At 35.4% G+C, this 14,814-nt stretch overlaps 1 protein-coding gene across 3 annotated transcripts; it reads right to left on the reverse strand.

The window, feature by feature from the left end:
• On the reverse strand, positions 1-14,000 carry LOC132758438 (sarcoplasmic calcium-binding protein-like). 3 transcript variants are annotated; one of them, XR_009629577.1, is made up of 4 exons: positions 13,954-14,000; positions 5,648-5,767; positions 387-2,224; positions 1-347 (listed from the first exon to the last, which is right to left on the reverse strand). XR_009629577.1 is itself a non-coding variant. In XM_060750116.1 (3 exons), exons 1-3 carry the CDS (start codon positions 13,983-13,985, stop codon positions 1,780-1,782), a joined length of 597 nt encoding a protein of 198 aa, XP_060606099.1. In that variant the 5' UTR covers positions 13,986-14,000; the 3' UTR covers positions 1-1,779. The 3 variants fall into 3 exon arrangements, 2 of the variants coding, with proteins under 2 accessions (XP_060606099.1, XP_060606109.1); XM_060750116.1 differs by having other exon boundaries at positions 1-2,224; XM_060750126.1 differs by lacking the exon at positions 13,954-14,000 and adding an exon at positions 13,535-13,583 and having other exon boundaries at positions 1-2,224.
• Positions 14,001-14,814: the final 814 nt, after the last annotated feature.

A 14,814-nucleotide genomic window follows, 5' to 3' on the forward strand; every position in this document is an offset into this window, starting at 1 on the left:
TATAATACAATCTTTATTCTAGTCACACGTATAGTCCTGATTAATATAATCATCATGCACCTTTAGTTTAATTTTTAACCCTTAACACGCTTAATATCTAAAATGGACCTGTCTATCTTTCATTCCGGATAATACCATCTATATTTTTAGGGGTAATTCTCAAAAAAAGTACTACCCGAATGACGACCAGTGCAGACCATGATCAAACGGCACAGACATGCCCCGCTGATCTTGGTATGACCTGTAGGTCGCATAGGTAGAATCTGTTACCGACATCAGTTTAAAGTTTTAACTGCCATCTACATATGAATTCTATTAAATTCCGTTCATTTGTATCAAATAAGCTCCTGTGGCAAGGATGAACAGAACATCCTAATCTACTGTACCCTTTGTAATTTACGGAAATTGACGAAGATTGTCGGAAAGTTACGAGCTATTTCTATAACATATTCGTATTATGTCGAAGATTCGAATCTGTGCAACTTAATGGTATGGTGAATTATTTTTTTTAAAACAATGCACAGTTTTCTTGTGGCAGAAATGTTCACTGTGTCGTATCACCACATAATAATTAAATAAATGTTTTGTCTCCTATTCGCCCTTCCGCCGCAGTTTGGCTGAAAGAAAGGCCGCGGAAAACGTTTACCTTTTCATGTTTTTGAATACCCTTTCCAAACTTTCGCCCCGTTCAGCACAAAAAGCAACAACAATAAAAACCACAACAAAAAAGTGCACATGTGGGCAAAGCTTAGCTACCATATTAGAAGAACAATTCTATGCATATTCCAGACATACGAGATCAGGATCGTAGATCAGGAGTACATATCCATATCGTAATTATATAAGGATGAAATATGACACAAATATACTATAATATTATCCACGTCATTCTTATAATTATACTTATATATTTATATGTCTATATTTTACTTGTTAATTAGTTCAGAAACTGATAACCCCCATCCCTGTCTGTTTCTAGTCTGATACTTTATATCATTTAATACTGTTTCTGATTGTTGGTGTTGTTTTTTTATTGTTGTTATTTTGTGTTGTATTTTTTTTTGCAATGAAATGTAGCAGAGACAATGGTCTGATATGTAGTGATCACATGGTTCACAAGTACTTTAATGGTGTAACAGTAAAGCCATATTACATTATCTGTAACTAAATATGTCTTTTTTATATAAAGTGGTATCGCATGCGCGAAATAAGTTCTCATTTACATGATATCGTTTTGAAAACGAGAGATTATTTGATGATGAGTATGCTTTTTTGCCGTATAGTGCAAGCACATTTATAGTGTGCAATTCACCTTTAACCTGATGAACCCAAAAGTGATAAGCCTTTCCCACAAGTATAGAGCCATACTCCATACTAAAGCCAGGTTCCATACTTGATACAGGCTCTACACTGTTTGTAGCCATTTTTGTTGTTGTTGTTTTTTATCCTTAAACGCCTTTATCTTTAAATTGACTACACTATTCTTTGACCTTGTAACCCCATAAATCCATTAAAGAAATTCAGCACAGTAAGGGTTAAATTAAATACCAGTTTCTCCGAATTAATCTCAATCGATAGTGAGAAAATTACCAGAAACGATTTAAATGAAAATTTGGCTTTGTAAATTATACATGAATAAATGTATAAAATGTTGACCACGGTGTCCGCACTCATATGTCCAGAAACATTTATTTATATTTTCTTCAATTTGTTCCTGATACTACTATTAAAATACAGAACAGAACAGGTTAATACAGTAGATATGATAAAGTCTCTTTATTAAAGTCCATTTTCTAGAGCCTCTTTCACATAATCACGTTGGGTGCTATCGTTACATGTCACAAACTGAACCCACGACTCAACAAGATCTTTGACTGGTATTTTTCCATCCACAGGGTGGTAGCTCTCAAAATACGTTTTCTCGAGTGTAATATCGTCATGATGAAACGCTTTCAGACCATTGATGAATTCCTCACACGTGATCATATTTTCGTGAAGTAAATCAAAACTACCAAACAAAGTTTTGTAACAAGTTTCCATCTTTTTTATAAATGCATCCTTATCAACCCTGTAGGATTGAACGTGAGCCTCAACAAATTCCTTCTCGGTGATTGGACCGTCTTTGCCTTGAAATACAGCAGCATCCCAGAATGCCTCCAGATCTTTTATCACTTTTTTCTTCTCCTCTGCGTTTTCTATATGATTCAGCTTGGCAAACAGTTGTCTGTAAAATATAAAGAAAAATAAATCGGGGTCAAAGACAGAAATGGCCGGGTTGCATTTATATACCAAATATCATCAGACTGTGATGTAATGAAAATTTTCTCCCATTCACCATTAATGTTGAAAATTTGTCAAAATTTAATTAAGTCGGTAAACAGGAAGTGGATAAGCGACAGACCTGAAATCTAATACATGTACCACTGTATGGGACTAAGTGTTAATTCTGTACACCAAATATCAATGTGATAGAAAACTGTTACGAAATTTTCCTACCATTCACCATTAATGTTGAAAATTTAACTAAGTCAGTAAACAGGACATTGGATGAGCGACAGACCTGAAATCTAATCCCACGGTATGGGACCATGTGTTAATGCTGTATAACAAATATCATGAGGCTGTGATAAGTAGTTGCTGAGAAAACTGTTACGAAATTTTCTTACCATTCATTATTAATGTTGAAAATTTAACTAAGTCGGTAAACAGGACGTTGGATGAGCGACAGACCTGAAATCTAATCCCACGGTATGGGACCATGACATGTGTTAATGCTGTATCCAAATACCAGAAATCAGCCACCACAGAGTATAAAAACCCGGTGGATGAAAAACCCTTGTGCAACAATTTATTCGCGGAGTACAAATAAAATAAAATGACCATGCCTATCTAGGCCTGAAAAATGCTACTAAGGGCTAAAAAAAAATTGATGTGTTTCTGGTGGCGAGGCGAAAAAGAGTAGGGTCGGTAGGTCGGACTTTTTTTTTTTTTTTTTTTTTTTTTTTTTAGTCAATCAACGATTGTAGATATGTCAGATACGGATTATATGTACTTTAAATCATATTCTACAGCATATAAAAGTACTTAAAATGTTAGACTACCAAACCTAGTCTTCAATATTTTATTTTGAAATAAATTTTACCAATGGCATGACTCGACTTTCGTTTTCATTTTTTTTATTCTTACCGAACAACTGGCTTCAATTTTAATATTATCACTCTTAACATGACCATGCACGTCCGAAATATGTTTTGAGCTGTTTTGCTGTGGTCTATTAATTTGATTTCCTGTTTTGCCAAACTATGATCGTGTTTTTAAAGAAAATCGCCAGCAGTGACACTTCGGCTGCTTGTTGTGCCGCCATATTAGCCGGTGCGCGTTAATACGTAATTGGAACCCGAATCGTCTGTGCCTCACATCGTCGACTCGCAATACTAAAACCCGTCTTCGGTACGGTCGGTACGGGCGCCATTTTTTTTTTTGTACATCGTTAAAAAAATTTGGGTCGGCGCTAAAAAATAGGGTCGGTCGGGCCACCGGAAACACAACATTTTTTTTTAGGCCTAAACAGTAAGCGAGTTTTTTTTAAAAGAAAGATGCAGATGATGTATAAAGTTTTTATAAAACTGTAAGTAGGCCTATAATCACTTGATATGTTTCCTTTATATTCGTCCCTTTAATAACTTAACTTCCGGTTAAACAATAAGTCGTCAAATTTGATTTTAAAGATTCAGCGTGTTTTTTTTGGTCAAAATACAAGGATAAACTAAACAAAGCCACCGCCGTGCGGGGGCAACGCTCGACGTTTTTACTTTTTTTAAAAGCAAACACTTAAATGGTTTAAACAAATCTTTAAAAAAGAAAGTTTTTTTTTTTTAGATTTTAATAGGTCTGTTTAGTCACACTTCTTGTTTTTTCTAATTATGAATCCTTTCCATAAAAAATAACAAAGTTAAGAAAATATCAGCATAATTTAATCATTTGACGGTCTACGTCATTTAGAGGTCAATGTCTTAACTTAATTATTCAACAGGTTTGTTTTGTTTTAAGTGTTATTTTGGCTATATATTAATCAAATCCGTACATAAAATTTATGATATTTAATAACAAAATATTACGACAAATTAACGGTCAATGTCATTTAAAGCTCAAGGGTAAAGTCAGTTTAACCTTTTAGAAGGACTTGTCGAAAAGGTTGTTTTGTTAAGTATGAACATAATTCATTCATTAATAATAACCAAGTTACTGCCATTTGAAGCAATAATCAGTGAAAATAATAATACATGAGACAAGGTCACTTAGTCAAATGGGTTGAAAATCCCAAAAGCCAGGTCAAAAGACCTGGATATTCATCTTATTATCATAAAATAATTGTATAATATCCCATTTAAAACTAGTTCTAGCGTGCTCAAATTTGGAAACGGAAGTAGGAAGAGCTTTAAACATTCAATCATTAAAAATTTACGAAGTAAAGACAAGCGAGGTTTAAAGCACGCGTAAAATGGCTGCGAATGTGGTCAGCTGTGTACTGCAATGACTGCATACATTTAGAAGAGCCAGATAAAATGCTAGCTTGACGAATCTCTGCTTAGATCTGCATAGTTATTGAAATTAAAGTGACAGCGTTACTACATGAGAATTTCATTAGGTCCGTACTAGTATAACTCGTTTTATACTGTGACAGGATGGGTACGCTTAAGTCAATGTCAAGAATCAGATGTATGTATGTATGTAGTATAAGTTTAATCCATATGTTAGGTAAGGCACACAAAGCAGCTTTCGCTGTCGAGCACTAATCCCGGATATGTCACCAATCATGCCCTAAAAGGTTTAATTTTGAAGCACAAAGCGGTGCATATTTTTCCCCTATGCAATTTCCACGGAGAATTAATTTTGAGCCATAAGTAGGTCACTGTACGGCGGTCAATGAGAACCTAAATGTACAGTAACATATGACAATAATGAAAGGAGATAGCCCTTAAAAGGGCTGTTGGTTCCAAGCAAAGGGCATTCACAAAGTATACTAAAAGCATCAGACACGTTACCAAATCTAACCAAAATAAAAAGGCACACAATCATGTGACCTCGCTTTTCTACATAGAAAGCGGCTATCAGCCAGAAGTATGTCCGCACAACACTATCCAAATCGTCTCGAAAGAAGAAATACAAAGCTTCAAAAGAAATATACGCATACATTTAAGTTTTTTTTCCAAAGCGAACTTGTTTCCTAGTTATACTAAAAGTAAACAATAGGATAGATTGAAAAATTCAGATGTTTTATAACAATGCAATGCCATGTTTAGCTCAAGACGTTTTGTCCAAATTTAAAACTGTTTCCCTTGAGGTTTTAGCAAAAATCTCAGTAAACTACAGACAGTTGCAAAGTCTATTATTTGTATAAGGAAATAAGAAATCATTGTCTTTCTATCTAAAGAAAATGTAAAAAAAATGTTTTGCAAGAAAGAAAGAAATTTAATGTAACATTCCGCAGTAAATCATTCGGCTTATTCAAAATCCGTCAAGACTCGGCTGCTTTGCATTTGAGATAATTTTACTATCCAGCAATTAAATATTGACTATGTTCTAGAGCTAATGAAGGTATTAAAATGAAATGTAAGACGAAAAAGAAGAAAAAAATATAATATACTCTTCTTCTCGTGCGTCCTCTTTGTAAACTTTGCCGTTGCCCCTTGAGTCAAACATTCCGAACCAGAGCTTCCACTTGTAAATCAAGTAATCATTTGCCATTTTACAAACAACAGTAGACCTGAAATGTATAAAAAGTGAGTAAAATGGTACAATCATCATGATTTACTGCATCACCGATGGCGTTCCGACGTGATATTTTTTGTACGGAACTTGTAAGGTGGGTTCTAGCGATGATAGTATGGGGCGTGTATAGCGCTATCCAACGGTCATTTTAAATGTGCGTTCAAACAATGTTATTAAATGTACGGTACGTGTACCGTGCGTTACAGATGATGATTTTAGATGTACAGTACGTGTTCCGTGCGTTCGAACGATGATATTAAATATACGGTACGTGTAACGTGCGTTCCGATGATGCTTTTTAATGAACAGTACGTGTACCGTGCGTTCCGATGATGTCACATACCCGTGCCGCTTTTACGAATCCATAAAAATGGTATTGCACGGCCGTGCATATATCTGACGTGACGTCATTTTCGTTTAATAAACATAGCGTCAAGACGCGCTAAATATTAGCGTTATATTATAGGTGCGTCAATGAAAAAACTGGTTCTTTTTTACTTCAAACGGTCTTTGGTTTCGGTATATTAAATTCGTGTTCGTTTAATGCTACATTTATTGAACTCGTTCAATAAAATAATATAATGCTCGCCAGATGATATAATTTTATTCAACTCGTTCAATAAATTCATTATTAAACTTACACTCATTCATTATCCTCTTGCATGTCAGACAGGATTATCTACCTTTTACACTGGTGCTAGAAAACACTGTCTTACACCACCATGCAGAACCTCGTTACCGCCGTAAACAGTCACCGTCGAGCTAGATATTCCGGTCTGTACCGGCAGCCAGTGTAAGATTCATATAGTACAGTACGTGTACCGTGCTCCGATGATTTTATTAAATGTACGGTACGTATGTCCTGAGTTCTGATGATGTTATTAAATGTGCGTAACGTGTACTCTGGGTTCTGATGATGTTATTAAATGTACGCTACGTGTACCCTGGGTTCTGATGATGTTATTAAATGTACGCTACATGTACCCTGGGTTCTGATGATGTTATTAAATGTACGCTACGTGTACCCTGGGTTCTGATGATGTTATTAAATGTACGCTACGTGTACCCTGGGTTCTGATGGTGTTATTAAATGTACGCTACATGTACCCTGGGTTCTGATGATGTTATTAAATGTACGCTACATGTACCCTGAGTTCTGATGATGTTATTAAATGTACGCTACATGTACCCTTGGTTCTGATGATGTTATTAAATGTGCGTAACGTGTACTCTGGTTCTGATGATTTTATTAAATGTACGCTACGTGTACCCTGGGTTCTCATGGTGTTATTAAATGTACGCTACGTGTACCCTGGGTTCTGATGGTGTTATTTAATGTACGCTACATGTACCCTGAGTTCTGATGATGTTATTAAATGTACGCTACGTGTACCGTGGGTTCTGATGATGTTATTAGATGTACGGTACGTATGTCCTGAGTTCTGATGATGTTATTAAATGTACGCTACGTGTACCGTGGGTTCTGATGATGTTATTAAATGTACGCTACGTGTACCGTGGGTTCTGATGATGTTATAAAATGTACGCTACGTGTACCCTGGGTTCTCATAGTGTTATTAAATGTACGCTACATGTACCCTGGGTTCTGATGATGTTATTAAATGTACGCTACATGTACCCTGAGTTCTGATGATGTTATTAAATGTACGCTACATGTACCCTGGGTTCTGATGATGTTATAAAATGTACGCTACGTGTACCCTGGGTTCTGATGATGTTATTAAATGTACGCTACGTGTACTCTGGGTTCTGATGATGTTATTAGATGTACGGTACGTATGTCCTGAGTTTCTGATGATGTTATTAAATGTACGCTACGTGTACCCGGGTTCTGATGATGTTATTAAATGTACGCTACATGTACCCTGGGTTCTGATGATGTTATTAAATGTACGCTACGTGTACCGTGGGTTCTGATGATGTTATTAGATGTACGGTACGTATGTCCTGAGTTCTGATGATGTTTTATTAAATGTACGCTAACGTGTACGCCGTGGTATCTAGCGTTCTGTTCATGATGATTTATAAAATGTACGCCTACGTGTACCCTGGTTCTCATGGTGTTATTAGATGTACGCTACATGTACCCTGGGTTCTGATGATGTTATTAAATGTACGCTACATGTACCCCTGAGTTCTGATGATGTTTTAAATGTACGCTACATGTACCCTGGGTTCTGATGATGTTATTAAATGTACGCTACGTGTACCGTGGGTTCTGATGATGTTATTAGATGTACGGTACGTATGTCCTGAGTTCTGATGATGTTATTAAATGTAACGCTACGTGTACCCTGGGTTCTGATGATTGTTATAAAATGTACGCTACGTGTACCCTGGGTTCTGATGGTGTTATTAAATGTACGCTACATGTACCCTGGGTTCTGATGATGTTATTAAATGTACGCTACATGTACCCTGAGTTCTGATGATGTTATTAAATGTACGCTACATGTACCCTGGGTTCTGATGAATGTTTATAAAATGTACGCTACGTGTACCCTGGGTTCTGATGATGTTATTAAATGTACGCTACGTGTACCCTGGGTTCTGATGATGTTATTAAATGTACGCTACGTGTACCCTGGGTTCTGATGGTGTTATTAAATGTACGCTACATGTACCCTGGGTTCTGATGATGTTATTAAATGTACGCTACATGTACCCTGAGTTCTGATGATGTTTTAAATGTACGCTACATGTACCCTGGGTTCTGATGATGTTGATTAAATGTACGCTACGTGTACCCTGGGTTCTGATGATGTTATTAGATGTACGGTACGTATGTCCTGAGTTCTGATGAATGTTATTAAATGTACCTACTACGTGTACCGTGGGTTCTGATGATGTTTTAAAAAATGTACCTTACGTGTACCCTGGGTTCTCATGGTGTTATTAAATGTACGCTACGTGTACCCTGGGTTCTGATGGTGTATTTTAATGTACGCTACATGTACCCTGAGTTCTGATGATGTTATTAAATGTACGCTAACGTGTACCGTGGGTTCTGATGATGTTTATTAGATGTACGGTACGTATGTCCTGAGTTCTGATGATGTTATTAAATGTACGCTACGTGTACCGTGGGTTCTTCATGGTGTTTATTAAATGTACGCTACGTGTACCCTGGGTTCTGATGATGTTATAAAATGTACGCTACGTGTACCCTGGGTTCTCATGGTGGTTATTAAATGTACGCTACGTGTACCCTGGGTTCTGATGGTGTTATTAATGTACGCTACGTGTACCCTGGGTTCTGATGATGTTATTAAATGTACGCTACGTGTACCCTGGGTTCTGATGATGTTATTAGATGTACGGTACGTATGTCCTGAGTTCTGATGATGTTATTTAAATGTACGCTACGTGTACCGTGGGTTCTGATGATGTTATAAAATGTACGCTACGTGTACCCTGGGTTCTCATGGGTGTTATCAAATGTACGCTACGTGTACCCTGGGTTCTGATGGTGTTATTAAATGTACGCTACGTGTACCCTTGGTTCTGATGATGTTATTAAATGTACGCTACGTGTACCTGGGTTCTGATGATGTTATTAGATGTACGGTACGTATGTCCTGAGTTCTGATGATGTTATTAAATGTACGCTACGTGTACCGTGGGTTCTGATGATGTTATAAAATGTACGCTACGTGTACCCTGGGTTCTGATGATGTTAATAAATGTACGCTACGTGTACTCTGGGATCTGATGATGTTATTAAATGTACGCTACGTGTACTCTGGGTTCTCATGGTGTTTTAAATGTACGCTACGTGTACCCTGGGTTCTGATGATGTTATTAAATGTACGCTACGTGTACCCTTGGTTCTGATGATGTTATCAAATGTACGCTACGTGTACCCTCCTATGGTTCTGATGATGTTATTAAATGTACGCTACGTGTACCCTTGGTTCTGATGATGTTATTAAATGTACGCTACGTGAACCCTGGGTTCTGATGATGTTATAAAATGTACGCCACGTGTACTCTGGGTTCTCATGGTGTTATTAAAATGTACGCTACGTGTACCCTGGGTTCTGATGATGTTATTGAAATGTACGCTACGTGTATCTGGGTTCTCATAGTGTTATTAAATGTACGCTACGTGTACCCTGGGTTCTGATGGTGTTATTAAATGTACGCTACGAGTACCCTGGGTTCTGATGATGTTATAAAATGTACGCCACGTGTACCTTGGGTTCTGATTATGTTATTAAATGTACGCTACGTGTATGATGGTATTAAATGTGCACTACGTGTACCCTGGGTTCTGATGATGTTATTAAATGTTCGCTTCGTGCACCCTGGGTTCTGATGATGTTATTAAATGTACGGTTACTACGTTACGCATATTTTTCGTTTAGACGATTGTTAAATGTGTGGGTTCCGATGATGTTACTAATGCATGAAATGTGTACCGTACGTTTCGACGATCAATATGAATTAAACGGCTAGATGCTACTTTAGTTAAATAGACTAGATAAATATGTCACTGGTTTTGTACTTAATAATTGCCAGTACATTAGATCTGTCAGGTCCGATGGTCAGGCTACGTGTTATACAGGGGTCGACACGGTATTAATAGCGGTGCGAAATAATCCCCGTTATTCGATAGCGCAGGTGAATTCATCGCGATATCGAGGCAGCGCCTTTGCGCGGACGGTGAGCGAAACGTAAAGTGGATTTGAGCATTGTATTTTTGCAAATATTTGTCTATCCACTCTTTGTAATTTGTGAAGAATTAAGCAGTGTGGTGCATGCTGGATAGAAATTATAATTGTGCATGATTGTCAAAATAAAATTACTAAATTTTATAGAATTGAGGAAGTTATTGAGGTTTTGTGCTGCAATTCAAGCCGTCACATGATATGCACATGCAAATACGAATAATTGTATAGTCGTTTTAAAACGAGATATTCGATTAGTTTAAGTCCCAACATGTTTATTTTGAAAAAACAAAGACGATATACAAAATAGTAAGTTTTTCATCTATATCTATCTGAAAATATATAAGGTATTTTCCAGTTTTCTCTTCCATTACTGTACGCCTAATATTTTGGTCGATAAACCAACTATACGCACAAATGTTGGTATGTTTTTTATGTAGCAACTTCCTCATTACAGTACATTCATAATTCAAATTTTGATGAAATATTCAGGTTTTGATTTTGTATGTTAATCATAATGACAACCACAGTGTCAATTAAACAACAGTGTGCAATTAATGTATTATAGCTATGCATATAGTTAATTTAAATATTCTTTTCTCACAAAGGTTAATCATTAAAATGAGTAAGTAATGCACAGAAATTTGCAAATTCTCATCAGTAATCAAAAGTCACGATATTATACGTTTTGTTTCTTCCATATTTTTTTTGGCAATGGAACTTGAAAATTTTAAAAAAAAAGATACGGTTTGAATTTCCTCTAATGGATTGGATGTTATATATTATATACTGAGCACATCATTGTACTTCAGATTTTGATGTTTGTCATTAGCCTTTCGCTTTAATATATAAGCTATAACTATTCATAACCGTGTAACAAAACAGATTTGTGTATTTGCTTATGAAAAGATTCATACTTTAGTGCATTTAAACATATCTGGCCAGTAGTTTTTAACTCTTTAAAAACTAGGCTTTTCTCTGCAACATTTAATGTATAGCATTCTCCCTCACGATTTTGTAAATATCCATTTCCACAGGGAGTAACTCTTATTGTTAAATGCAGTGTACCAAGAGATTTATACTGTGACATGGGCCAACAACAACTGTTTATCAGTATATAAATTCATGACAAGTATTTTAATTAATGTAAATAGAAAATATTATAAGAGAATTACAGTATCCTCGTTCGGCGAAATAAAAATAAATAGACCAAACGCGTTTGTGGAGTAACCAGTAAAATATACATCCTCAAAGATACTGTTTCCCTCGGCTAACATTGGGTCTAACAGTGTTTCTCCTTGTGGATGATATTGTTAACTGTAACCACAACCCATGTATTTCATTTAATACTACTATTCATAAGCGTGCGATCAAATCTAATATTGAATTAACCAAAAGCTTTGTTTTTCATTTGCAGCATGTGGTCAGCATCACACACACACACACCTATATGGCAGTAACTTTTGTTTGTTTAATCAATTTGTTTTAATTGCCTGCGAATTTACATACGTGTAATTGCCCGATGTGAGGCATCTAGCTAGCTTTCTAATACGAAAGCACTGAAGCTGTGGTGTCCATGACTTGACTGAATTTGAAAAATTGTAGTATTTGTGTTTTTTTCACCGACAGGTCACAATTCATGTGCACTACAAAATTAGCCTGTTAAAAAAACCTAACATTTTTTTTTAGAAAAGGTAATGTTACACCCTAAGTTTTAACCAACACCTGGTTCTCAGTTATACATAAAATCTGTAAGGAAAGAGAGATTTAGAATTTCCCGGAAGCGGGCAAATATATGGATAGATTATCTTTTACTACAAATCATAGGAAAACATGTACAGCAGATGGATATGATAAAAATCTCGAACCTTTAACAGCGTACAGTTATTCTAATCACACCAACATTCAGCGTACACTTAAATATTTTTAACCAGTAAGCTCGTCTATGTATATGGATCACAGAGGTACTTCTAATGCAATCAAGTAATGATTACTCTTATAGAACAGAGAAAAGAAATTAACTATATTAACTAACTGCATTATAGCGTTTATTCACCGATCTTAAATTAGTTTGCCGAGTCATTTCCTTCAGAATAACTTTTTTAGTTAGAATTGAAGCCTCTGTATATTTTGTACAGAAAAATGTCTCTGACGTGTTTACGACGGGTCAACTGACCGCCATTTAGGGCGTATCGCTGAAATCACCTCGCTTAAAGGCGTATCGAATGCTAATATGCGTTGACCCTCACTGATATATAACGCAGCTTTAATTAAAATATTAATTGCAGATTACATCATTTCTAGGGGGGGGGGGGGGGAGGGGCGAGGAATGCGACTAAATAAAAGATACACAAAAACGCATAAAAATACTAAAATGAATATATTTATCTTAATTTCCTTGTTCAAATGTAAATGTTGATATCTTAACCTAATCAGGTCAGCATTTCGCGTATGAACACCGTGAGTTTGGAGTTTATATAAACAACAATAGATAAACAGTGACATAAGAAGGGAAAGAATATATACACGTGACCTGTCATGTAAATACCACGCTATTGTTTTATTATTTTGAAATGATTAATATACATTGTCTGTATATTAACACACTTTCCTATATGTGTGTTTATAATTCATATGTCTTTAAAGGATGTCTGAATCGTAACAGAATGAAATAGAAAATCATAATTTTAATATAGTCAATATTTTCATTCTTATAAGCCAATAAATCTATATTGGCAGGATCAGGAATATTCACTCGTATTAAGTTGTTAACAGTATGTTTGATACACAGGCGAATAAAACGGTAAATATTAATTTGCCGGTATGGAAGCGTGAAAACGATACTTCAGCTAAAGTAAGAAACTCTTGGTCGTACTGTACATTGTATTCACGTTTCCTGATAACATGAATTTAAGTAGCTATTTCCTCAATTTTTAACAAAAGGTTTTATTCATTGATTCACATTAGCCATATTCGTTAAAAGATGCAAAGTATTACTTTATACCTCACAAAATTTATGCTCGAGAAGTTACTAAGACTGAGCATGTAACTAAAAGTTGTAAATAATCTTACTCCGTGTTTATACTGCTACTAATGGAATCCAAAAAACAACAACATATACACAGGCCTGTTACATAAGTTATAGCTGTCTATAATTAAAAATAGAAAAAAATTTTTTCTTTTGAATTTTTATGCCTATATAAAACATCATAAGGCTCATTTTGAAAATAACCGTCCTTAACGTGTGCGCAGGTATACTGAACTAAAACAATGCTGTATATGAACCGAAATACAAACTTATTTGAAGTTCAAGGACGTATGTTTACAATTCAGTAAGTATTTGTTTTGATTATGGACAGCGAGCGAATAGAGAAGAAGTTAGTAAATTTAGCAGACGATTTTTTAGTCGTTATTTCTTATCTTTTATTGATTAAGCGGTCATCGGAAGGTAACGTGGTGTTTACAAGTAGACCAGATCAATATATTGCACCTTTTAAGATGCTTTTGAAAGTCATCGTCCATCACATTTATCACGTGATCTTGTCGATATTTTATTAGCTAACTGCGATACATGTAGATTTAGCTTATGATGTTCTAACAAGCTAGTATCCAATTATAAATTCTTAACATTGAATTTTCTTAACGTTAAAAAGCAGCATCGCCCTACTATTCAGTGTTCATATATTTTAAAAAGGTTAAAAAAGTATTTATAAGAAATTATAATTGTGATGTTGAAAAAATAAAGTTATTTTAACATACAATCCAGAAAAATACTCAAAAAAGGTGTCCAATATATGCAAATAGCCCTTACTGACGGCGTTAGTAACGCAGTAGAAATATGGTGATAAATACTGTATCAATCAGTGTTAAATCACAACATAACATGTTAATTATCAACGTGAATCTTGATGCTTTTTACTTTTCTTAAAAGTTAAGTAAATAATTTGTCATCTGGAGGCGTTAGCTTTTAAGATAAATACTTGACAATGATCAAATAATTAAACAAAGACATTATTATTGTGTATAATAAAACACCTTTTATCGATCAATGGTGTGTGAGAGCTAAGGTCAAAAATCTCGATGTTTAGAAGTATGACCCAAAGCATTAACACAAAATTACATACAATTTGCAGAATCGTTTGATTGAGTTTGTACTGAGTGTTAATAAACAGCATCAACATCCGTTACGCTCGCCTAGCGGGATTGTTCCGCTCATCAGCCTTTCATGATTTCAAACACTTAAACTGCCGTGGAATCAATGATCCAGAAGTGAAGTACGTGACCGCATTTAACATGCACACGGCACTTGACACTTGATATTGCGAAGTTTAAATCTTTGGAGGAAGGGTTA

Source organism: Ruditapes philippinarum, unplaced genomic scaffold (genome assembly GCF_026571515.1).
Source record: "Ruditapes philippinarum isolate M1 unplaced genomic scaffold, ASM2657151v2 ctg4316_1_1_1_1, whole genome shotgun sequence".
Lineage (NCBI taxonomy): Eukaryota > Metazoa > Mollusca > Bivalvia > Venerida > Veneridae > Ruditapes > Ruditapes philippinarum.